The 26,598-nt window shown below is 40.3% G+C and overlaps 2 protein-coding genes across 4 annotated transcripts in view; one reads left to right on the plus strand and one right to left on the minus strand.

Annotated features, from left to right (window-relative positions):
- The first annotated feature begins 969 nt into the window (after positions 1–969).
- LOC127806521 (actin-related protein 6) lies at positions 970–5,694 on the plus strand. Its single transcript, XM_052343876.1, has 8 exons — positions 970–1,761; positions 3,036–3,252; positions 3,326–3,389; positions 3,924–4,008; positions 4,119–4,169; positions 4,257–4,319; positions 4,400–4,552; positions 4,701–5,694. The coding sequence occupies exons 1-7, from the start codon at positions 1,064–1,066 to the stop codon at positions 4,527–4,529; spliced, it is 1,308 nt and encodes a 435-aa protein (XP_052199836.1). The 5' UTR covers positions 970–1,063; the 3' UTR covers positions 4,530–4,552; positions 4,701–5,694.
- The window catches only part of LOC127806520 (uncharacterized), a 45,806-nt gene continuing 24,752 nt past the window's right edge, over positions 5,545–26,598 (minus strand). For all 3 annotated transcript variants that reach the window (XM_052343875.1, XM_052343874.1, XM_052343873.1), the window contains 5 exons: positions 25,379–25,523; positions 25,072–25,164; positions 11,416–11,489; positions 6,432–6,482; positions 5,545–6,353 (listed from right to left, as the gene is read on the minus strand). In XM_052343875.1, coding sequence (XP_052199835.1) covers positions 6,056–6,353; positions 6,432–6,482; positions 11,416–11,489; positions 25,072–25,164; positions 25,379–25,523 — 661 coding nt within the window. In that variant the 3' untranslated portion in view covers positions 5,545–6,055. The remainder of the gene's footprint in view (positions 6,354–6,431; positions 6,483–11,415; positions 11,490–25,071; positions 25,165–25,378; positions 25,524–26,598) is intronic.

The following is a 26,598-nucleotide window of genomic DNA, read 5'->3' on the forward strand; positions in this document are numbered from 1 at the left end:
GATATGTATGCAAGTATTTATGTATTGATTTGTGAGATTTCATGAGGTTCTGATTCTACTTCTGCTTATGGTTAAGATTACTATTCCTTAGTTCAATTTTGGGAATATTACCCTTATATGAGTACTTTGATCGAGCCACTAAACCAAGCTAAGCCTTAGCTTGATCGAGCTATCACCTCACCTTGCCAAGTTAACCTACTCCATTACTAAACTATGCCTCTCTAGAAGTCCCCACCTACTTTACACTCAAAGTCTTTTATGACCATATCCTTATTTATAGGGCTTTACAGGGCTTAAGAGAAGTGGGAAATGAGAAATTAAAAAGCACATCTCTTCTAATGGAGCAATCATTCACACCTCCATCAACAATTATCATGAACAAATTACTCCCAAAAATTAAAAGCGATAAGCTCGATTACTCCTCAAGATGACCACACTGTTCAGCTCAAGAAACATGGGTAAGTGATGAAGGAATATCTCACAGAAAGAAAAATTACTCTATTACTCCTATGTGTCCACCAATCACCATGGGTTATGTGTACTATCAGAAACTAATATGAAATCACCACGTGTTTAGATTGAGAAATATCATAGATTCGGCTTTAGAAAGACTTGTTGACATGGAAGACTTGGGTGCATTTGGTCTACTCCTATAAACCTAGTTAATTGAGAATCTCTCTAGTATTACAGAAATCTTAGCTTAGTAACCAAATTATATTCTCATGTGCCACTCTACATAGTCTATAAATAAGATTGAATTTTTAAAAGTATAATCATAGCCTATTTTATCTTAAACATTGAAATTCTCTCTCTCAAAAAAAAAAAAAACTAACCTTTACAGATATTTGATTTGAAACAAAACTCCATCATGGCTCCATCGTCATCACATGTGTAAACATTGAGAAAGCATTTCATCCTTGTAAAATTGGGACTTGATGTCTGGAGCACATCAACACTTGCTTACACTTAAAAGAGTGACAGTACTTGCACCGATGTTAAATTGTAAAAGGAAAGTGACAAATCACGCAAATGGAGAAAGGAAACTAGAGAGAGAGAGAGAGAGATGTCGAAGGTGGTGGTTCTAGACAACGGCGCTGGCCTCATAAAGGCCGGAATTGCCGGCGAGCGGGATCCCGCAGCCGTCGTCCCAAACTGCCTCGCTCGCCCTCTTTCCTCCAAGAAGTGGCTAATCGCCGACCAACTCCTCTACTCCTCCGCCGACCATGACCTCACCTCCGCCGCCGTCCGCCGCCCCTTCGACCGCGGCTACCTCCTGAACGCCGACCTCCAGCGCGAAATCTGGTCCCACCTCTTCTCCACTGTCCTCCACGTCACCCCCTCCTCCACCTCTCTCCTCCTCGTCGAGCCTCTCTTCAACCTTCCCTCAATCCAAGCCACCGTCGACGAGATTGTGTTCGAAGACTTAGGGTTTAAATCTCTGTTCGTCGCCGACTCGCCCTCTTTGGTCCATCTCTACGAGGCCAGCCGGAGCCCGTATGGCGTTGTTTCAAAAACGCAGACTAGTCTCGTCGTCGACTGCGGATTCTCCTTCACCCACGCCGCGCCGGTGTTCCAGAACTTCACGGTGAACTACGGTGTCAAGCGGCTCGATTTGGGCGGCAAGGCGCTGACCAACTACCTGAAGGAGTTGGTTTCATATCGGGCTGTGAATGTGATGGACGAGACCTTCGTCATGGACGATGTGAAGGAGAAGCTTTGCTTTGTTTCGCTCGACGTCGGTAGGGATTTGCAGATTGCCAGGTTTGGAAGAATACCCATATCCAATTCTTTGTGGCTCTTGTTGAGTTGATTGGTTTTTGCGTTATCATAGTGAATTGTGAAGTAGGTTTAGGTTTTTTGGAATATTTATCCTGTGCTGAAATGCAGTTACCAAATTGAGTTGAATGAGTTTGTTTGATATGAAACGATCCTTAAATTAATAGATGTAATTTAAGAAAAAGGTTGTAGAAGAAAATCTAAGTTTAGTATGCAGTACTCGATGAAGTGCTGGGCCACTACTAAATGAGTTCAGAGTTTTTGGTATATTTTTCTTCTGTGAAGAAGTGTTCAATTACAAAATTGAACGCAGTCTTGTATACTTACCATGTAATAATATGTGAATCCATGCACAATTCACACTATTTGAATATGGATCAACTACGGAAGATTAAAAATTGAGAATATAATTACAGTAGTTTTGAATGTATTAACTTTTAAGAGCTTATTATGATATGCATTGAAAAGGAAAAATGAATAAATTCCCAGGGTTTGCTTGTTAGCAAGGACCTATATTGATATCCTAATACCCAGGGATTGAACCGCACCTCCCTATTGCAAGTTTACACACAGAGTTCCTATGTGTTTGCTTGGTTTATGTGGTTTGTGTGCTATTATGTGCACCCAATAAATTTATTTAGTGAACTCGAAAGGCAGTGACTACGGATTTTCTAGGCATGCCAAAATGAGTTTCCTTACCTAGTCAACCTGGAAAACAATCTCCTTTAGAGAAAGGGAAAATCTGGGATCAATCTCCTGGCACAACAAAGGTAACAAATTGAAGGTCAAGTTTGGCCCACATTTACATTCAGATCCTCTGTACAAGTGTCCTAAAGAGCATGATGAAACACATTAAATGCCATCCATTAAAGATCTTAGAAAAATCTAATGCCTTGGGTAATCTTGTAAAGCTTCTTATATGCTCTAGCGATTGCATAGTTATATTTGGAAGCTTGGTCATCAAGCACCGGCAGCCAGTGATTGTGTCACAACTATGAAGCTGTTGGCTTCACAAAAACTTGAGTAATCTCTTGATTTCATCTGATTCCAAATTTGTAAATTTCATAAATGCTATTGATAAAATAAACTATCTTTAGAAGGAACTTAGAGTCTCTTGCTACCCTATACTAATCCATTGTATCATGCCATAGTTGAAAACATGTGGCATCCCATGTTACTTTCTTTTGCATCTACCAGAATAAACAGCTCTATGTGTACATGGCTTCAGAGTTGTTTTTAACCGTTTTCTCTCTTCACAGGAGACCTGGAAGGGACAATTTCTTCAGGTGCACATACGTGCTTCCTGATGGAGTCACTCATATGAAGGGTTTTGTAAAAGACCCAGATGAAGCAAAGAGATATTTGAGCTTAGAGGATGGATCCACACCATCAGAACTCAAAACAAAAGAGGAAATGGATGACACTGAAGATGCAGAGAAAACTAAGGGCAGAAGGACAATTGATCTAACGAAAAATGTACTACGCCATTTGGTTTTTGGATCGACTTCTCTCTGGCATGCAATGTTTCAACATTTAGCTTTTTCTACAGGAATTCAGCTTGACGAATGAGCGCTTCCTTGTGCCAGAAATGATTTTCCGCCCTGCTGATTTGGGTACATACTGAATTATAGTACTGTCAAGCAAGCCTTGAAGCTTTCAGACAATCTGATAAGCTGTTGTGTGATAAAAGTAGTCAAGATATCTTAGTCACTTTCAACTAGCATTTACTGCTTTGACCTGGTCTGAAAAATGTTGTCCGAACTATTTTCAGATGCACCTAATGTTTGTTTAGCTAAAGACACAGAATTCACTTATTTAAATGGTCAAAACCTTTGTTGCATTGAGCTATGAATTATTATTCGGAAAAAATAAAGAACTTTGTGGGAATAATTGGTGCTTAGAAATTGTTGCATCTCCTAAAAAAGTAGCATAAGATAGCAGTCAAACCTCATTCTGCTGTTTCCTCAAGTTGTGAATTGTGAAAATTTGAATTGTCTTAGCTGTATTATAAGGCACCTTGCCTATTTTAGAGATTGTTAAATTGTGATTTTGGTGAAAATGGATATTGAGAACATTGATTGTTAATTATGATTTGTTTTGTTTTGTGATGGAAATCTTTATTAGTGTGGACTGTAAACTTTTTCCAGGAATGAACCAGGCTGGACTTGCAGAGTGCATTGTTCGTGCTGTCAATTCCTGCCATCCTTACCTTCACCCTGTACTGTATGAGAGGTAATTTTTGGGAAGTTGAGTAGGAATTCTTGTCGGAAATATTACTTGTTTGAGTATTTGGCTTTAATAACCCAACTCTTTACTGTTCTTTCCAACCTGCTTTTGTGCAGCATTATATTGACTGGTGGAAGCACATTATTTCCTCGTTTTGCCAAAAGACTGTAAGCTTTTAGTCTTGTCTATTGACTTCGTCTAACCTTGTATGCTGGTAGCATGGGGGCTGTAGAATTTGATTTGTTTAAATGCAGTGAAAGAGAGCTTCGACCTCTTGTCCCTGACAACTATCAAGTGAAAATAACAACTCAAGAAGAGTAAAACCTCCCCCCTTCAAATCTCTGTCTAAAACCTGTTACTAGTTCCCAATTAATGACAGCATGCTCTCGTTGTCTAGTCCTATATTAGGTGTATGGCGAGGTGGCTCACTTCTGGCTTCTAGTCCTGATTTTGAAACAATGTGCGTCACCAAAGCTGAGTATGAGGAGTTTGGATCTGCCAGATGTCGCAAGCGGTTCTTCCATTGATTACCTTACCAGAAATCTTGAAGGTATGCGACCATGATCTCTATCTCTTCTCTTTCACAATTCAGTCTAATTGCGTGCAGTTTGACCAAGTTGTGAGCATTCATATGAAAATATCCCATTTTCAACCACTCACAATCGCATCAGTTATAAGATTCTATATTGTTTTGGCAGTGGAACGGCGAATTATGGAAAATTGTAGGTGAATGTCAACTATCATGTCAGGTCAAAGCATCGTGTCTTATCAATCATTGGTCTTACCTTCGAACAAAGAGGACGACATAGGAAAAGCTTTGCTTTTTCATATATCCAAGCTCTTGAGATGAAAGGCTCCATCACCACCCATTTCATGATACGTGCTGGCTTCTTGCTTCTTTGTGAACTTAAATAAGAGGATTACTTGATCTCCAATTCATTAAACTCAGAAGCAAGCCTGTTGAGTCATCCTGACAACGATTGAAGAGGACAAATACAACATAAGCGCAGAACGGGAAGGAAGAAGCTTGGAAGAAAGTTTTGGGTTGCTCAAGCAGACTGTGGAGACCTTGTGGGAAGTCTTGGTCCGAGTGCAGTCCTGTTGCGATCATATGGAGCCCTGCCCGGGACTTGCTCTCCTCAAATTAGAAAGACAACATGATCTCCAATCTTTTACACCTTCCAGATGCACGGCACTGGAATGCTCAAGATTTTTGCACAAATCTTTTGAAAGGTCGCCATTCTGTCAGCCTAACCCAATTACCCTGTTCACTGATCTGGATTGTGACTCGTTCCATTGAAAATATGATGGGGGCTTCATAGGCAACTGAATATTATTTGCATCGGATTTAGGAATCAAAGTTTGTGAAGTTAGTTCATAAACAGTTTATATGATAAACTTCGTGTCCAGAAACTCTCTCAGGTGAACTGTGAACATGATCTGTGATTTCAGTTCAGAGGTCTACGAAACACTTGGTTTCTGTACCCCTTAAAATTGATTAACCAATTGAAAAAGAGGGCAGTGCAGTTCTCTGGCAAGAGCTACAACAATGGTCATACATTTCACAAGTATCACTAACGGTATATACTACATATTGTCTTACATATGAACAATTATTCCAATAAATGTCTACAAATAATATACTACGTACTTCAAATTACAATGAAATGCCATCTTTATGAGTTTGTACTATCATCCTTCTCAAATTTCTACAACATGCCATTTGCTGAAGTTATGCGGCATTCCGATTTTCCATATTTGACTAATCCATCATCTTGGAAAATAGCTCCAGCCTTTTCAAGAGTAATTTTTTGTAGTAGTTCAGTGCAGCAACTGAGACTTCGATAATGACACTTTTGACAGGCAACGAATTGATGCTCGAATAGTGAATTCTTCATAGCTTTGGAAGTAGAAGGCTCTAATAATATTCTCATCTAAATTACCCGAGTCAATGGGTAAAAAAAAAATGGATGAGGTGTTGCTCCAACAGTGAATTCTCCAGGTTTAGTGGTATGATATGAACTAATTATCATATAGCCTTGGCCTGAGTTCTTCAGTCGGAAAATGGTTGCGAGTCCATGCAAAGATGCACTAGTTTTCTTTGGTACTGTCCAAAATATTCACCAACAGCAATAACATCTTCATTTTCCGGGTTTAAGCCAGGCGACAGTAATGCTTTATCCTTGATTGATGATCTTGATTCATCATCCAAGTCTAAGCTGGAGATGATATCAGTACAGGTTTCACGACAAGCAAGAATGAACATGGCAGCTGTGTCTGGTTGCTGTGCCTCACGAAGTGCAGCAAGGGCCTCTTGCAGTGCCCCGGCTGCGACGTACAAAATCAAAGCCCTATGGTGGACCACAACTAAACTTCAGTTGCAGGTGGTTGCAGATATCAATGAAGGGAGACAAGAAAATTAGTTATACCTCCAGATATTTTCAGTATGAAGAACATGATCAGCCCACCTCTGCAACACCCTGCAGGATCACATGATTGAAATCAGGCTCATTGAACCAGGTGAATGGCAATGGAGATATGCCATACCTTCATAAAGCAAATTTTGATGAAACTAAAACACATCAATCTATGCAGTGTAGTATCAAAATTTGAAATATTAGACAGTGGCACTATCAGCGGCAAAATGAAAATTAAAAGTATATCATGTGCCACAGTTGTGTTCTATGCAGTTAACTATGCAAGATTGAATTGTTAAATTAGGAGCAACAAAGTAAATAATAAATCACATATATTCTATATTATAGTATAACTAATTTCTTAACACTGAAATGATTTCTCCAACTGGAATATATGCCAACATTTTCAAACAAGTATGTTGGCAGCTTCCAGACTCTGGTAATCAACTGGAACATTTCTTCATCTGTCCTATAAGGAGGCCAAGTACTGATTCATTCTGATGGATGGACAATTTCCCGTCGTGATACATGAAAAGTTACAAGATAAATTTCCTTATTTGACCTTTACAATCCAAATTCTTTAGAGAACAACCACAACTGAACTGGCTGATGGAAGTTGGAAGATAAAAACAAGTCTGTAAATGAGCTTGGTAATGGGATCGTGCTATAAGCAGAAACATGATCAAAGCTGAGACTGTTGGAAGCCACTACAAAGCAGTCTAAATGTTATTTAGTCCTACGTTGTGTCTAATCTTTGTCCAACCAACTATTTTTTTTTTCTTCTGTGTTTTGCAAGACCAACTAGTTGACTGAATAGCCAGCCTATCCCCATCACATGCAAATGAGGAAAACCTGTTGGTTCCCCCGTTTCTACCTTCTATCACCCAATCCCAACTGGCTCTCTTCGCCTCTCAGAAGTGAGAAAAGCAGCAGCAAGCTGAAAACAGTGGAGCTTATCGAAAATTAAAAGGATTCAAGGTGCCTAGCTGTTATATATAAATATATATTGAAATTATCTAATAATAATAACATTGATAGTTTTGTGATATATATATTATAATTTATTCTTTGATTTCTTTTATTTAAATAAAGTGGTAGTTATGCGATGAAAAGACATGGCCTTTGGTTTAAATTGAAAAAGACATATACTTTTAAATTTTAAAGTCATGTCTTTTATATATTAAAGAGTTGTGACCTTTACAAAGGACAAGTCTATTCTCAAAAGACATGATCTTTCAATAGGTTGTGTTCTTTAGTTTTTGTGTCTATTGGTAAGCACGCTTTCATTGTCTATAAATAGTTTAGAACATTTGGGGTGAAAAGAGACACAACAAGCCTTCTATACTTCTTCATTCAATTACTATCATCTATCTCTCTATTTGCTCTCTATTTTCTCTCATTGTTGGGTTGAGTTTTTGGTGGTAGAAGAGATCAAAGAGTGCAACTTTGATTTCTTAAAGTTAGGCATTGTATCTTGGGGTTAGGATTTCCATTAAACCATTTGCACCTAGTGGGGAAATTAATATCCTAAAGATAGTTTTCTGGAAATGCCTTAACAACAACAACAACATATCCAGCCTTTATCCCACTATATGGGGTCGGCTACATGAATTCTAGACTTCCATGTATTTCTGTCTTTTGTCATATCCTCATTTAGATCCATATATTTCATATCAAATTTTAATGTCTCTCCCAAAGTCTTCTTGGGTCTACTTCTACCTCTTTTTGTGACTAATTGTTCCATTTCATCAACTCTTATCACAGGAGCGTCTCTTAGTCTCCTTCTCACATGACCAAACCATCTTAGTCTAGTCTCTCTCATCTTCTCCTCGATTGGCACTACTCCTACCTTATTACGAATAACTTCATTTCTAATTTTATCCTTTCCTGTATGTCCGCACATCCATCTTAACATCCGCATCTCCGCTACACTCGTCTTTTGCTCATGCTAGTATTTGACTGCCTAACATTCTGAGCCATACAGCAAGACTGGTCTTATAGCTGTCCTATAAAATTTTTCTTTCAATTTTAATGGGATTTTACCATCACATGACACCCCCGATGCATTTCTCCATTTTAGCTAACCTGCCTTAATTCTATGTGCAACATCCTCATGGATTTCTCCATCTTTTTGAATCACTGATCCCAAATATCGAAAATGGTCTTTTCTTTGTAAGATTTGGTCTTCTAATTTTATTATAACATCATCCACTCTTGCATTTTTACTAAATTTGCATTCCATATATTCTGTTTTCTTTCTACTTAATTTAAATCGCTTAGATTCTAAATTGTTTCTCCACAACTCAAACTTAGTGTTCACTCCTTCTTTTGTTTCATCCACCAACACTATGTCGTCTGCAAATAGCATACACCATGGCACATCTGTCTGAATATCTTTAGTGAGTTCATCCATTACTAGGGCAAATAAGTATGGACTTAGTGCAGAACCTTGATGCAGTCCTATTGTAGTTGTAAATGGTTCAGTATCCCCTCCGCATGTTCTGACCCTTGTCTCTACACCATGATACATGTCCTTAAGGGCTTGTATATAGGCTATTTTGACTCATTTCTTCTCTAAAACCCTTCATAATACTTCTCTAGGGACCCTATCATAGGCCTTTTCTAGATCTATAAACACCATATGTAGGTCCTTCTGATGATCTCGATACCTTTCCATTAGACACTTCAGTAAATATATAGCTTCCATTGTTGACCTACCATGCATGAAACCAAACTGATTTTCTGACACCTTTGTTTCCTTTCTGAACCTCTGCTCTATTACTCTCTCTCAGAGTTTCATGGTATGACTCATTAACTTAATTCCTCTATAATTTTCACAGTTTTGAACATCTCCTTTGTTCTTGTATATAGGAACCAAAGTACTCTTCCTCCACTCATCTGACATCTTTTTTGATTTAAGGATGGCGTTAAATAGTTGCGTTAGCCAGGAGATGCCCTATTCTCCCATGCATTTCCATGCTTCTATTGGTATATTATTTGGTCCCACTGCCTTATGATTTTTCATCTTTTTTAAAGCTTGTCTTATTTCGTTTGAACTTATGCGTCGATAGAATGTGTAGCTCACATTCCCTTCGGAGTTACTAAGATGTCCCAACCTAACTCTTGTGTCACCACCATCATTGAATAATTTTGTGAAATACTCCTTCCATCTCTCCTTAATCGCTCCCTCATTTACTAAAACATTTTGATTGTCATCTTTTATGCATTTCACTTGATTTAAATCCCGTGTTTTTCTTTCTCTTGCTTTAGCTAATTTATATATATCCATTTCTCCATCTTTTGTATCAAGTCGTTTATATAGATTCTCATATGCTTTTGACCTTGCTTCACTAACAGCTCTTTTCGCTGCCTTTTTTGCTTCTTTATAATTTTTTTGATTTTCTTCATTGTTGCATTGATATACCGCCTTATAGCAAGTTTTCTTATTTTTAATTTTCAATTGTACCTCTTCATTCCACCACCAAGACTCCTTAAGGTTAGGGGCTCTACCATTTGTCTCTCCAAGGACTACCTTTGCCGTGCTTCTCAGAGCATTAGCCATTTCTTTCCACATTTGGTTTGTCTGTCTTTCTCCATTCCATTCCATTCCCTTCTACCCCTTAATTTTTCTTTGAAAATTAGTTGTTTCTCCCCTTTTAAATTCCACCACCTGATTCTTGGATTTTATTTTATGTGATTTTTTCTCTTCCAATTTCTTACTTGGACGTCAAGTACTAGAAGTCTATGTTGAGTAGTGAAACACTCTCCCGGTATCACCTTACAATTCCTACAACATAACCGATCCTCTTGTCTCATGAGGAAGTAATCTATTTGGGTGCTTGAGGTGATATTTTTATATGTGATTAAGTGTTCGTCCCATTTTTTGAACCTAGTATTGGTTATAATGAGCCCATATGCCATAGCAAAATCTAGGATAGATTTACCCTCATTATTAATTTCCCCGAATCCATACCCTCCATGTACTTCTCTATATCCGTTTCCGTCTCTACCCACGTGCCCATTTAAGTCACCTCCTATAATCACTTTCTCTCCTCTTGGTATCATTTGTATGAGTCCCTCTAGGTCCTCCCAGAATTTTGCTTTTATCTCATCACCTAACCCCGCTTGTGGTGCATATATACTAAAGATATTCATAGTCATTCTTCCTAGACTAATCTTCACCATAATAATCCTATCCCCCATTCTCTTTACATCCACTACCTCATCTATTAAGCTTTTATCCATAATAATCCTCACTCTATTTTTTGCTCGTTCAGTTCCTGTGTACCATATTTTATATCCAGCTTCTGATAAAGTTTTTGCTTTTTTCCCTACCCATCTCATCTCTTGAAGGCACATAGTATTAATTTTTCTCCTAATCATCACATACACCACTTCCATAGCTTTGCCTGTTAATGTTCCTATGTTCCATGACCCAATCCTTAATCTATGATTTTGTTTTTGGCCTTGACTTTGGATTTGATTTTGTTTTTGGCCTTGACTTTGAATTTGATTTTGGTTTTGATTTTGGACTAGCTTCTTTAACCACATCCGTCCAAGCAAATGCGGGAACCCTTGCTCATTTATCACTACATCCAGGCGCCGATGCAGCGGCCCTAGCTCACTTGTCACTACACGGGGGCAGTGTAGCATGTCGCTATGAAGGGTTACGCCCACGCCCAAACGATTTTTCATAATTTGTCTAGAGTTTATGTTTTGGATCCGACTAAGTTTTACGTTGGCTGTCGGCTACCTAACACAACCCTCCTCATTTATCCGGGCTTGGGACCGGCAGTGGATAACATCCCCAGGCGGAATTTCCTGAAAATGCCTTACCTAATAAATATTCTATTCTTATTTTGTCTTTCCTCAATTATTCTATCATTTTTCCTTAATCACTACAACACTAGCTACAAAGAGATGGATGACAACATGAAATCAAAGTACACGTAGAAAAATAACAAGAAAACATACAAAATACAAAGAAGGTGTTAACCTTGCATAGTCAGATCCCTTCAAATGTGTTGCAGCTAAGGTTGCAGCATCTGTCCAGCACCCAGCATCTTGCAACTGAGATGGAATGGAGAGAAGTTACTCCAGTGAGAATTCTGTATAACGGTTTACTCAGCAGATTTTATTCCATATTAATGATCTACTCAGCAGATTTTCACATTTAAAATTTGATCGGTGATTTTCATTTTGCACAGTGTTCAACTGAAATCAACAGTCCATCCTAAACTCCCAGTCAAGGGAAGCTTCTCCTAAACTCCATCTACTGTGTCACATGGTGCTCCGTTCCTTGTATAATCATATGCATCTATATCACAATATAGCAATTCATTACAGGATCCATTTTGCTTGAGGTTAGCCTTGTCCTCCAACAGTCTATGTTTTCTATGCAAATTCCCAAAGAATGATAAAATGAAATGAAGATGTCTTATCTACAACAAGCATCCAGAAATGCATGGGATGGTATTGATAGCAAAAGAATTTATGTTATCTTGCATCAATTACACACATTTCAAAAACATGATGATGGTCTTAACTAAGGCAGCGGATGGATTTAGAATGGGGCTGAAGTAGAATTTTCAATGCTATGGAGTCCATTGATTGAAATCATACTCCCACCTGGTTACATATCCTTAAAGAAAATCTTACTAAACTCAAGTCACTGGGGGCTGTTTACTCGAACGCTTGGTTAATTGTCGAAAATGATTTCCACTTCTCAATCTTTAATTTTCTAGAAAACTTTAATTTTCATTTTCCATAGAAAATTTGAAAATTGCATCTAAATGTTAGAAGTATAGAAAACAATTTCCAATCTAAAAAATTGGAACATATTTTAAAAGAAGACACAGAGATTTGGAAAATTTGTGTAACCTTGATTAGAGAAGAAGATGGAGATGATTTAAATTTTGTGGGGAACCCCATTTACCATACCTCCAAAGTAATAAGGGAAATTTAGAAAACTCATTTTATAAATTTCCAAGCTCAAGAAAATTTTGGAGAACTGCATTTTCTAAATCTCCATTTTCTAGTTGGAAGATTTTTTTTTTTTTTTGAACAAGTTTTCCAATTCTTCATCTTTTGTGGAGTAGTTTTCCAAAAAATTGGGGTTGTTTCCCACAACCAAACAGCCAGTTTAGTTACCGATTTCCTACTTTATGTTCAATTTGTCTTTTCCACAGAAAATCTGGAAAATGTGCTTAATTATTAAATATAGAAAAAATTCTTATCATAAAAACTGAAAAATATATTTTAAACAGTTATATAACACGTTTACAATTGTTATATAATGCAATATACTGTTTTCAAAAATATTAAAACTAGTATAATAATTATATTATTGTAAAATTAATATTACCAGTACAATATTTATGGTATTGCTAATAATAATAATAATATTATTACATTAAAATTATGAATAAATTATATTGATAATATTATAAAAATAATATCCCCAATATATTGATTCATGATATTATTAATATTACAATATTCATGATAATCGTTAATGACAATATTAATTATAATTCTTACTCTTTTTTCAAATTTTAAAAATTTTATAATATTGGAATAGATATGTTAGGACCCGTTATTCATACCTATCAGAGGCATAAAAAGAAGGGGGAATCAGGGGGGAAAATCAAGGGTAGCCAAGGAAATTGAGTAAGGGGCAGAAGAGTCCAAAGCGGTTAGGGGAAGAATATTCCTTCACGTGGCTGCAATGGAATGAAGAGAAGGTATATAAGGCAAGGGGAAAGGAGAGAGAAAGGAGGAAAAAAAATCTGGATAACGGTCGTGGGGAGAGAAGAGGCCCTCTCGAACAGGCTGATTGGTTGTTTTAGCTTATACTTATCCTAGCAATTGCTGTAATCCTTGTAAACAATGATTTTTCTACTGTTCTAGTATTGAATTCAATCCAAAAAGAGTGAGTTCCTATAATTCTGGTATCAGAGCATTGATCTATGTGGATAACCGTTTCTGAGAGAATGGGGGAGCTGGAGGGAAGATTGGAGACTTATCAACAACAGATAGAAGGGTGAATGGAGGGATTGCAAGTCGGGTTGGATTTTATGAGGAATGAATTCCAAAAGGTGCATAACATATAGAAAAACATGACGATGATATTGGACCAATTCAACTTACTGATAGAGATGTGGGAGGCGCAGGAGAAGGATAGGAAGGGGAAATGAGGTGAGGAGAACATACCCATCGGGTCCTTTTTTACAGTGGACGAGAAACCGAGGGTAGGAGAAATAGGGAGAGATGAAGGCGGTGTGACTGAGGGCTTTGGAAGACTGGAGACAAGAGGTCGACGCTTGGAGATGCCACTATTTGAGGGAGACGACCCTGATGGATGGGTCTTTAGGGTAGAGCGCTACTTCGCCATGAACCAATTGACCAACACAGAGAAGTTGGATTTGGCGACGCTCTGCTTTGAAGGGGCTGCTCTCGCCTGGTTTCAATGGGAGCAACGGCAACGTCGTGTGAGGAGTTTGGGAGGAGCTCAAGGCAATGCTGGTCAATCGATTCTGATCAACTCAAGAAGGCACCGCGGAGGAAAGGTTCCTCGTGCTTAGGCAATAGGGGTTCGTCAAGAACCACTGCCTCTGCTTTGAGACTCTAGCCTCATCTCTTAAAGGGCTGGCAGAAGTGTTTCTAAAGGGTCATTTTATAAATGGCCTAAGGTCGGATATCTGGGCAGAGATGAGGGTACTGCGGCCAACCGAACTAGAATAGAATCAACAGATGATGGAGCTGACCCAAAGGATTGAGGAGAGGAATCAGGTGGTTCATGGAGGTTATTTTGGGTCAAGCCCAGCTCGGGTGCTGGCCCCTTCCACCCCAACAACGAACACTCAGCCGGTGGTGATTCGGCCCCCTTTTCTAGCACCGCCGAAGTCGGTGACACCTAGCCATGCCTTCTCACATCAGCCACCAACCGTCGGTAAGTGGAGCAACCCTTCTTTTAAACGGTTGAGTGAGAGTGAGTTGCAAGCCAAATAAGTGAAAGGTCTCTATTTTCATTGCGATGAGAAGTACGCGGTGGGGCACAAGTGCAAGAACATAGAGCTGCAGGTGATGGTAATCTATGAGGAGGAAAGAGAAGAGGGTGAAGAAGAAACAACGGATGCTGAAACAGGGGAGAATTCAAGGGAAACAGAAGACAATCAAAATGGGGGAAGTGGTGGAGCTATCCCTAAATTCTGTAGTGGGGTTAACACCTCCACAGACCATGAAGATCAAGGGAGAAATTGATGGCCAAGAAGTAGTGGTCTTAATCGATAGTGTGGCTTCTCACAACTTCATGGTGATAGACCACCGATTCACTGGACATACCAAAGGCGTCCAAGGAATCAGGGATAGTTTTGGAATTAGGGAAATTAGCTGTTAGATGAGGGGTAGAGCAGGAATTGCAAGGTTGTATAACAACCTGCATGTGCGGATTCCAATTCCGTTAGAGAATGAGGAATAAAAGAGAGGTGGCGGAGGTGAGGGGGGGGGGGGGGTGAAGAATTTTCTATAAAGTAGGAGAGATCAAGGGCCTCTCGAATTGCCCTGTTTTCTTTCTTCTTCGGCTGTAATTGGTTTGGACTCTTGCTTATTGAATCAAGTATTCTTACAATTCTTAGAATTCTACCATTTTGGTATCAGAGCATTGCGATCCCAATGGTGAACTTAACTGATCGAGTGGGAGATTTAGAGAAGGGGTTGGATAGCGTACAACTAGGCGTGGACGCCATGAAGAGTGAATCGAATGCCATGAGAAGTGAGATTCGATCAGTGGAGAAGAACGTTGCTTCCTTGTTGGAACAGTTCGAATGGATGAGAGCGAGATGGGAGGAGCAACAACGAGAAAGGAAGAACAAGGAGAAGTGGGGAGAACAATCACCTGGGGTAGGTGACTTGGAGGCGACGCTCGAGGCGGGTGGGAGGCTAGCTGAAACAGAGGGGGTCGAGGGTGGCTGGCGATCAGAATCTTGCAGACGCTGGCTGGAAATGCCACTCTTCGATGGAGGTGACCTAGATGGCTAGATTTTTAGGGCCGAGCGATACTTCTCGGTGAATGGGTTGACTGATATGGAGAAGGTGGATACAACAGCTGTAAGTTTGGAAGGACCTGCCCTCTCGTGGTTTCAGTGGGAAGAAAAAAGGCGGAGAATGAGGACTTGGGAGGATTTCAAGCTGTTGTTGCGAAACTGATTCCGACCTACTCAAGAAGGGTCGGTAAAAGAGCGATTTTTAGCTCTTCGGCAGAGAGGGACTGTCGCAGACTACCGTCAAAGCTTTAAGGCACTAGCATCGCCTTTGGAGAATCTGCCAGAAGTTGTGCTAGAAGGGCACTTCATCAACGGTCTCAATTCGAAGATCAAGGCTGAGTTGAGGGTGTTGAGGCCAAGGTGTTTGGAGCAAATGATGGACCTGGCGCAACGAATAGAAGAGAGGAACCTGGTGCTTCGGGGAAATGTAGCTGGACCGGCTTCGAATAGAGGTTAGTCCGCTTCTCTTGCTATTCCAAATTACCAGCGTGGGGGACCCCAGCTCCAGGCGCATCCTGCTCCTAAATCTGTGGCAGCAAACTTTCCCTATCCATTTCGGCCCCAAAACAGTGGGAGGGTGAGTAACCAGCCTTGGAAACGGCTTAGTGAGGCCGAATGGAAGTCCAAGCGAGATAAGGGCTTGTGTTTTAGGTGTGATGAGAAGTATACGATCGGCCACAAGTGTAAGAATAAAGAGTTGCAGGTGATGATGATTTATGATGAAGAAGTAGAGGAGGGGGAGCAGTGGGTAGAGGAGGGAGAGGCCAACCAGTGCCTCAGCCAAAAGAGGGAGGAAGTAGGGGAACCAGTCCAAGGGGGTGAGGTTATTGAGCTGTCCATGAATTCTGTGGTAGGATTGACAGCACCCCAAACGATGAAGTTAAAAAGGGAGATAGAACAACAGCCAGTTGTGGTCCTGATTGATGGAGGAGCAACCCATAACTTTATTTATGTGGAGCTGGTGTAGCTGTTGGGCCTAAGTAGGGAGGAAACAGCCGGCTATGGTGTGATTATGGAGACGGGAATGGCAGTTCAAGGGGTTGGAATTTGCAAGCGGGTGAAGCTTCAGCTCCAAAATTTGCAGATTGTGGAAGATTTCTTACCTTTAGAGCTGGGAAGCTCGAATGTGATTTTGGGAATGAAATGGCTAGCAGCGGTAGGTAAGATGAATGTGGATTGGAAGACTCTCACAATGAAGTTTCAAGTAGGAGACATGGCTGTAACTCTGTAGGGGGATCCTAGCTTGAGCAAGACCTTGGTATCCTCAAAGGCTATGGTGAAAGCATTTAAGGAGGACGGGGAAGGAATGTTGTTGGAATTGGGGACATTGGCAGCTGAAATTGAGGAAGATCCGAGGGCAATTCCAGATCTCTTAAGGGGCGCATTGGCTGAATTTAGAGGGGTGTTTACTGCTGAGGAAGGGTTGCCACCAAGCAGGGATAGAGACCATGCCATAAACCTCATTCCAGGATCATCTCCGGTGAGTGTAAGACCCTATCGTTATCCTTATTTACGAAAGAATGAGATTGAGAAGTTGGTGGGTTGAAATGTTGGCCGCAAGGATCATTCAACCCAGCTCCAACCCATTTTCTAGCCCAGTATTATTGGTCAAGAAGAAGGATGGGGGGTGGCGCTTTTGTGTCGATTATAGGGCCTTGAACAAGGTAACGGTTCCAAATAAATTTCCCATTCCGGTAATAGATGAGTTACTTGATGAGTTGCATGGTGCTAGGGTTTTTTCCAAACTTGACTTAAAATTTGGTTACCACCAGATTCGGGTTAGGCCCGAGGATGTCCCAAAGATAACATTCAGGACTCATGAAGGGCATTATGAGTTCCTAGTGATGCCTTTTGGATTGATGAACGCTCCGGCTACTTTCCAAGCGTTGATGAATGAAATTTTCAGAGATTATTTGAGGCGTTTTGTGTTGGTGTTTTTCGATGATATCTTGGTGTATAGCAGCAGTTTGGAGCAACATGAACAACACCTAAGATGTGTGTTAAGGGTGTTAGCAGACAACCAATTGGTGGCCAACAGCAAAAAGTGTGTTTGGGCAGCTGAAAATTGAGTATTTGGGCCATGTTATTTCTTATTTGGGGGTTTCAGCTGATAGCAACAAGGTGCAAGCGATGATAGATTGGCCTACTCCAACAACGGTAAAGGAATTGAGGGGGTTTCTTGGGCTTACGGGGTACTACAGACGCTTTGTGAGAGACTATGGTAAGCTTGCTCGGCCTCTAACTGATAAATTAAAAAAAACAACTTCTTGTGGGATGTGGCTGCTGAAGAGGCCTTCCAACAACTCAAGGCTAAAATGGTATCCTTACCCGTTTTAGCCTTACCCGACTTTGAGAAGCCTTTCACCATTGAAGCTGATGCCTTGGGGCATGGAATGGGGGCTATTTTGATGCAAGAACAGAGGCCGATCGCTTATTTCAGCCAAGCGTTCAATCAATTGGGGAGTAAGAAATCCGTTTATGAAAGAGAACTCATGGCCATAGTGTTTGCGGTGAAAAAATGGAGGCATTACTTGTTAGGCAGAAATTTTTTTATTAGAACGGATCAAAAAAGCCTCAAGTACTTGATGGAGCAACGGGAGGTAAGTTCGAAATATTTGAAATGGATGGTGAAGTTGATGGGTTACCAATTTGAGATACATTATCAGGCTGGGTTGGAGAATAAGGCAGTTGATGGGATATCCAAAATCTATCACACAGTAACTTTGATGGCTTTGATAGTGCCTAGGGTGGTCCATTTGGAGCAGGTGGCAAGTGAGGTAAACACTGATGCAGGGCTGCAAAAAATTATCCAAGAGTTACAAGCAGTCCCCTCCTCCCATCCTAATTTTCAGCTGGTGGACAAGCACCTCGTCTACAAAGGACGACTTTACTTACCCAAGAGATCCGCACTAATTCCGTTGATACTCCAAGAAGGGCATGATGGGAGCATGGGAGGTCATTCGGGGTTTTTAAAAACTTACAAAAGGGTGGCGGCGAATGTCTATTGGCCGGGTATGAAGAAGGATGTGCATTGGTATCTAAGTGAGTGTTCGACTTGTCAACAAAACAAATATATAACCTTGTCACCGGGGGGACTGTTACAGCTACTACCAATTCCTAACTCGATTTGGGACGACATTGCCATGGACTTTATTGAAGGACTTCCAAAATCTAACAAGGTAGACTCAATCCTGGTCGTGGTGGATCGACTTAGCAAATATGGGCATTTTATTGGACTTAAACATCCATTTACAGCTGGGGAGGTGGCTGGAACTTTTATCAAGGAAGTGGTAAGGCTCCATGGGGTTCCTAGGTCCATTGTGTCGGATAGAGACAAAATTTTTATGAGCAGATTTTGGGAGGAGATCTTCAAGCTACAGGGCACCAAACTCAAAAGAAGTATAGCTTATCATCCACAAACGGATGGGCAAACCGAGGTACTCAACCGGACTTTGGAAACCTACTTGAGATGTTTTGCTTCTTCCAAACCAAAGGCCTGGTTTGCTTGGTTACCATGGGCTGAATTATGGTACAATACTTCCTATCACACAGCTGCTAAATTAACTCCCTTCCAAGTGGTGTATGGGAGGGAACCGCCTCCCTTAGTGAGGTTTGAGAAGGGAACTACCCCCCGTTTCAATGGTGGAGTAGCAGATGATTGAAAGGGATGAGGTCCTAGATGAATTGAAGGCGCAACTTTTGAGAGCACAAGCCATAATGAAGAAAAGAGCAGATGGGGAAAGAAGGGATGTGAAGTTCTAGGTAGGCGACTTAGTATATTTGAAATTAAGACCGTATCGGCAAAGGTCTTTGGCTGCTCGTGCAAATGAGAAACTAGCGGCACACTATTATGGCCCATTTGAGATTAAGAAGGAGGTCGGTCCTGTGGCCTACCAGCTGAAACTGCCACCGCATTGTCAAATCCACCCAACATTTCACGTGTCCCAACTATGGGGAGGCTAAGGGGGCAATGAAGGCCACGAGGGAGCTGCCTGAACAGCTTACTGAAGATCTGGAAATGGTGGTGGAACCCTCAGCGGTGCTAGGAGTGCGTTCGGGGAATGGCAGGAGCATGCAAGGAGCAGAAGTGCTGATTCAGTGGAAGGGCCTGCCACCATTGGAAGCCACTTGGGAGCCCTACTCAGTGATCCAGCATCAGTTTCCATTTTTCCACCTTGAGGACGAGGTGAAAGTTGAGGGAGGGAATATTGATAGACCACCGATTCACTGGACATACCAAAGGCGTCCAAGGAATCAGAAATAGTTTTGGAATTAGGGAAATTAGCTGTTAGATGAGGGGTAGAGTAGGAATTGCAAGGTTGTGTAACAACCTGCATGTGCGGATTCCAATTCCGTTAGAGAATGAGGAATAAAAGAGAGGTGGCGGAGGTGAGGGGGGGGGGTGTGAAGAATTTTCCAGAAAGTAGGAGAGATCAAGGGCCTCTCGAATTGCCCTGTTTTCTTTATTCTTCGGCTGTAATTGGTTTGGACTCTTGCTTATTGAATCAAGTATTCTTACAATTCCTTAGAATTCTACCACATAGCTGCTGAGCTGGTGCAAAAACTGGGGCTGTTTCGAACTCAAACGAGAGGTTATGGAGTGATCATGGGGTCCGGCATGGCTGTTCAAGGGGTTGGAGTGTGTAAGGGGGTTACTCTAATGCTGCAAAATGTTGAGGATTTCCTACCATTAGAGCTAGGAAGCTCAGATGAAATTCTTGGAATGAAGTGGTTAGCCACGCTTGGGGAAACCCAAGTAGATTGGGACTCATTAGTTATGAAGTTTAGATCGGGGGGTATGACAGTAACACTGCATGGGGACCCTAGCCTTAGCAAAACATTGGTAACCTTGAAGTCGATGATGAAGGCGTTATGAGAAAACAAAGAAGTGTTGTTGGAGTTGGGAAGTTTGATAGTTGAGGACAAAAGGGCGGAAGAGGTGGTTCTTGGGGATTTGCAGGAGCTGCTGGCACATTTTAAGGAGGTGTTTGAGGAGCCTTGTGGGCTGCCCCTGCACTAGAGGAGGGATCACATGATTACGTTGCAATCCAGAGTCCCTCCTATTAGCGTATGGCCTTACCGTTACCCCCATCTCCAAAAAAATGAGATTGAGAAGCTGGTTCGAGAAATGTTGGCAGCAGGTCTTATCAGGCCGAGTATCTATCCATTTTCCAGCCCCATGTTGTTGGTTAAGAAGAAGGATGGTGGCTGGATATTTTGTGTAGACTATAGGGCTTTAAACAAGGTAACAATTCCCAATAAATTTCCCATTCCCATCATTGAAGAGTTATTGGACGAACTACATGGGGTTGCTATTTTTTCTAACCTAGACTTGAAATCGGGATATCATTAGATACGAATCGCACATGATGACATTCCGAAGACTGCTTTTCGCACCCATGAGGGTCATTATGAATTCTTAGTCATGTCGTTTGCCTTAACAAATAGACCTGCCACTTTTCAATCCTTGATGAATGAGATTTTTAAGGAGTACTTTAGACGATTCGTTTTGATGTTTTTTGATGACATTCTAGTCTACAGTAAGAATATGAGTGAATGCAAAGAACTTCTAAGGTGTGTATTAGGGGTCCTAACTGCCTACCAGCTGTACACTAATGCTAAGAAATGTATGTTTGGACAACGGGAGATTGGGTATTTAGGGCATGTCATCTCCCAAGAAGGTGTGGCTGCCGATAATGCTAAAGTGCAAGCTGTGTTGGAATGGCCCAGCCCCAAGTCACTGCGAGAATTCCGAGGATTTTTAGGCCTTACGGGGTATTATTAGAGGTTTGTAAGGAATTACGACAAGCTTGCGTGGCCATTAACAAATCGCCTACGGAAGGATAACTTCTCTTGAGATGAGGAGACAGAGCAAGCTTTCCAATCTCTTAAAAGGGCAATGATAGAATTGCCGGTGTTGGCTTTACCGTACTTTTCTAAGGAATTTGTCGTGGAGGCAAACGCGTTGGGGCATGGATTGGGGGCAGTCCTAATGCAGGGGCAGTGGCCTATCGCTCTCTTCAATCACGCCCTAAATCCCAATTGTCGAAACAAGTTTGTGTATGAGAGAGAGTTGATGGCGATAGTTTTCGCTGTAAGGAAGTGGAGACATTATTTATTGGGTCGAAGGCCCGTTATAAGAACTTATCAACGAAACCTTAAATTCTTGATAGAACAACAGGTAGTTAGTCCGGAGTGCCAAAAGTGGGTTGTGAAACTGATGGCCTATGACTTTGAGATCCAATATTGCCCGAGGATGGAGACTCGAGCTGCGGATGCCCTCTCTCACCTCCATTCACTTGCCACGCTTATGACCCTTATCATTCCCCGAGTATTGCAGTTGGACTAGCTCAAAAAGGAGGTTAATGAAGATGAGACACTTCAGGAAATTATTAGGGAGTTGCTGGAAAATCCTACGAACAGACCCGAGTTTGCATGGGTGGATGGGCAGTTGTCGTACAAAGGGAAATTGTATCTCCCTAAGGGCTCCACACTCATTCCTCTGATGCTAAAGGAAGGACATGATGGACAGGTTGGGGGCCACTCCGAGTTTCTCAAGACTTATAAGAGGATATTAGCCAATGTGTATTGGACAGGGATGAAGCAGGACATTCAGCGATATATTAGACATTGCCCTATGTGCCAGCAAAATAAATATGTGGTGTTGTTACCGAGAGGGTTGCTGCAGCCCCTTCCAGTCCCTCGTCAAATCTAGGAAGATGTATCCATGGATTTCATCGAAGGGTTTCCCAAATTAGTGGGGACTGGGAGGGATTCTATCATAGTGGTGGTAGATTGACTCAGTAAATATGGACATTTTATTGCTCTAAGGCACCCATTTATAGCAGCTAGCATAGCAGGGGTCTTCGTGAAGAGATTGTTTGGTTGCATGGAGTTCCAAACTTGATCATTTTCGATAGAGATAAAATATTTGTCAACCATTTTTGGGAAGAAATATTCAAGTTGCAAGGCACTCAATTGAACAGAAGTACCTCATACCACCCTCAGTCCGATGGTCAAACTGAGGTCCTAAACTGCACTTTGGAGATGTATCTCCGATGTTTTTCCTCCTCCAAACTCAAGGCGTGGTGCAGTTGGCTTCCTTGGGCAGAATATTGGTATAATACCTCTTATCATGTCTCCTCAAAACTAACTCCGTTTTAGATATTCTATGGGCATGAACCTCCCCTGTTGCTACGTTATGAGAAAGGGACCACGACGATTTTAGCAATCGAGCAACAGTTGTTGGAGCGAGATGCAGTTTTGGAGGAGTTGCAAGTCCAATTGCGACGAGTGCAGACAAGAATGAAGAATTTAGCAGATAAAAGGTGACTAGAAGTGCACTTTGAGGTCGGTGAATTGGTTTATGTGAAAATCCGCCCCTATTGACAGAAGACATTGGCTGCTAGGGTGAACGAGAAACTGTCACCAAAATTTTATGGGCCCTTTAAAGTGGAGAAGAAGATCGGGAAGGTGGCGTACAGGTTGTCCCTACCACCTTCTTGCGCAATCCACCCCATCTTCCATGTCTACCATCTTCACAAGGCGGAAGGAGCAGTGCAAGAGACGGTATAAATTCCAGACCACCTCACTGCTGAGTTGGAGATGAAGGTGGAACTGGAATTCTTGTTGGGAGTAAGGCCAGGGACAGGGAAGAATTTGAGAAACCTTGATGTTCTAATCCAATGGAAGGGGCTGCCACCCCTAGAGGCAACTTGGGAGCCCTACCATTTGATACAACAACAATTTCCTAAATTCCACCTCGAGAACAAGGTGTGTCTCTTGGGCGGGGGTAATGTTAGGACCCTCATTATTCATACCTATCAAAGGCGTAAAAGGAGGGGGGAATCAAGGGTAGCCAAGGAAATTGAGTAAGGGGCAGAAGAGTCCAAAGCGGTTAGGGCAAGAATATTCCTTCACGTGGCTGTAATGGAATGAAGAGAAGGTACATAAGACGAGGGGAAAGGAGAGAGAAGGGAGGGAAAAAAAAATCTGGACAATGGTCGTGGGGAGAGAGGAGACCCTCTTGAATAGGCCGACTAGTTGTTTTATCTCATACTTATCTTAGCAATTGCTGTAATCCTTGTAAACACTGATTTTTCTACTGTTCTAGTATTGAATTTAATCCAAAAATAGTGAGTTCCTATCAAGATATTAATATTTGAGTATTTATTGTTAGTCAATTATAATATCTATAAATAATTTTACTATTTATAATACTAATATTTTGATATTATTAATATAGATAAATATTATAATATTATTAATCAATTTTAAAATATAATAATAGCACAATAAGTTATTTATCATTAATTAAATTTTCTATTATTGATATTGCTGATATTTCTAGACTATAAAGTTACTATTAGTAAATTTCAAAATTCACATTTTTACTATTTATATTGATATTAATGTAAATATAATTAATATTGATTTTGGTTGAACTAAAATCTCAAGTTTTCAATTTGAAAAACAAAGGGAAAGCTTCACCTTGTGAAGAAAACAGTGGAAGGCGTCCTACACATGTTTCCAAACAGTCAATATATATTTAGAAAACAGGAAAACTCAGTTTTCTGTTTTATATTTGAAATTTTTTCTCATTTTAACATGTTTTCCAGTTTTTTGTTTTCTGTGATTTTTTTTTCTATAAAGCAGGCATTGTTTTCCACAACTGAACTACCCATAAGCATCCCTAGCCAACAAGTAATGAAGTGAAGATAAGTGAGCACATGCCTCTATGACTGTGAGGGCACCAATGTCTTTGCTCCAAAAAAACAACCTTCTCTCCAATGTCACTCATTGTGTCTCCTTAAATATGATGCTTGATTTGTTTAAATTATTTCCAATTCTTCCCAAACTTGTAGAAGACATGCACATCAAATAATTGTATATTCATGATCTTAGTCACCATCACCACAAAAAGTAACAAATACTTAAAAATGTACCTGGAAAACTGCAGCAACATTTTAAAAAATGATGCTAGCAGTCTTAAACCAACAATCATGAATATACAATCTTTTAGTAAAAAATACAGCTTCTCCAATTCAACAGTTAATTGGTGCTTGCAAGAAACAGCAATCCAAGGCTAGTTGTGAGGTTGAATTCCATACAATATTAGTGCCTTTTTATTATTTCTATAGCATTTTAGAATGGAAATCTAGAATTTCATTTAGCTGACTGCCTAATGGGAATAAGGCTTGTGATGATGACGATGACATAACATTTTAGATACAAGGATGCAAGAAGACACGGTTCAATGCTAAACTGATGTATGTGAAGATGAATAGGAAATGAAATTGTTGAGAGGTGAACTGAACTCCGGATGAGGAATCACAGAACAAACCAAGAGGTACCTGTGGTGCTTAAAATGTTCTACTTAGGTCATATCATTAAATAGACAAAATGGCCTTTTGCAATACAAAACCCGTAGTGAAGGTGGAAAAGGAAACTTTCAAGCCATAAAAAAGTTGTACATTTCACTTCAGAGGAATCAAACCAGATGGTTTATATACCACTAACAAGTATCTATCAAGTAAAGATGTTGACAATGAAGCTGTTCAAGTGAAGGTACAACATAAAAAAGAACTGCTTCAGTAAATAGGTCTAACCTGAGAACAAGCTTCTTGATACCTCCCAACAGCGCAGAGAAGATGTGTGCCTGACAATGACCTATCTGTCCTGACCATATTCGCTGCAACAACCTGCATGATCGTACAAAGACATGAAACAAGCAAGTATCCTAAATGGTCCTCATAATACATTTATTTCTTTTTTTTTGGTGGTAAATTATGATTTATATTTACAACATTATCACAGCCTTCATACCACTAGGTGGAGTCAGCTACATGAATTATAGCTCTCCAAATAAGATTTGCATTTACAATAAAAAAGAAATCATATCAAATGAACATTTACCTTAACTGCCAATTCCAGTAGTGACCTTGACACAGCAGATGAAAGAGCCACCGCACGAAGAGCATTTGCATAAAAATATGTGCTCTCTGGATGGGTTGAGAGCAGTAAACTAACAGCAGCTTCCAAGTTCCCAACTGACACAAGCCTGATTATCAAGGGAATGAAGAATATATGAAGGCACAAGCAATTCTGAATTTTCATATGGTACAAAAAGTGTTGCAAAAAGCCAAGCTAGACCATCGTCATTCAAATGTATCAAAAGGAAGAATAGATAAAAAGATAAAAAAGTAGTGGGAGAGGAATGGTAGAACTTAACTTCTCTTCATCCTTCTTGCATAAAAGCATCTTTAGATATATTTATGCTCTATTTATTTTCTAGATTTGTCAAGAGAAAGCAAAATTAAAGGAAAAGGAAATCAAAATGAGAGAAACTATTTCTTACTGTAGGTTGGTTGGGTTGGGAAAATAGAAGAAAATGACTAGTATTTCTCAAATTTTCAGACTTTTGTCACACAGTCATAGATGAGCACAATTGAGAAAGGATGTTCGGGAGGATATGCAGCTATATAAGAAAAGACAAAAATAGAAATGAGATCACCCATAATAAAGTTGGAGTGGCACCTATTAAAGATACAATTAGGGAAATGTGATTGAGAGAAGAAACCAATACATGCACTTGTAAAGAGAGTAATGCAGTAGAAAAAGTTTGAAACAAAAGAAGTATAGAAAGACCAAAGAAAACTTGGTAAAAAAATCCTTAGACATGGTATGGGATATAATGACTTAGAAGAAGATATGACTACAGATAAAATGATTGGAATTGGAGTGCTAGAATCTATGCAGCCAAACTCACTTAGTAGAATTAGAGCTTGTGATGTGTGTGATGATGGTTAGGCTACCGACAGAAAACAAAAAGGCATTTTCATTTTCAATTGATTTTCTTTCCCTCAATAAATCCAGCATTCAAATAATCCACCAACAATTATTGCCACTTTTTTCTATGTCCACCTTTTAACACAACATAAGCCTACTAAACTTCCCTTTTCAAAAATCTAGATGCTTTATTTCTTGACATTTCTAACTAATAAACTATTTACCATGCACCCCAAAAGTTTAAGTTCTTAGGAAAGAGGCCCAACAATGTATATCAAGCTTTTCAAGACTCTCCCTCACGTGCAACTTGCATGTGACTATTGATGAACTGACACGCAAAGAACAAG

The sequence above is a fragment of the Diospyros lotus genome, chromosome 7 (assembly GCF_014633365.1).
Source record: "Diospyros lotus cultivar Yz01 chromosome 7, ASM1463336v1, whole genome shotgun sequence".
Classification (NCBI taxonomy): domain Eukaryota; kingdom Viridiplantae; phylum Streptophyta; class Magnoliopsida; order Ericales; family Ebenaceae; genus Diospyros; species Diospyros lotus.

Coding starts and splice junctions, on each gene's coding strand:
- LOC127806521 (XM_052343876.1), top strand. CDS start 1,064: ATGTCGAAGGTGGTGGTTCTAGACAACGGCGCTGGCCTCATAAAGGCC. Junction 3,390..3,923: donor TTTCCGCCCTGCTGATTTGG/GTACATACTGAA, acceptor AACTTTTTCCAG/GAATGAACCAGGCTGGACTT. Junction 4,009..4,118: donor CACCCTGTACTGTATGAGAG/GTAATTTTTGGG, acceptor GCTTTTGTGCAG/CATTATATTGACTGGTGGAA.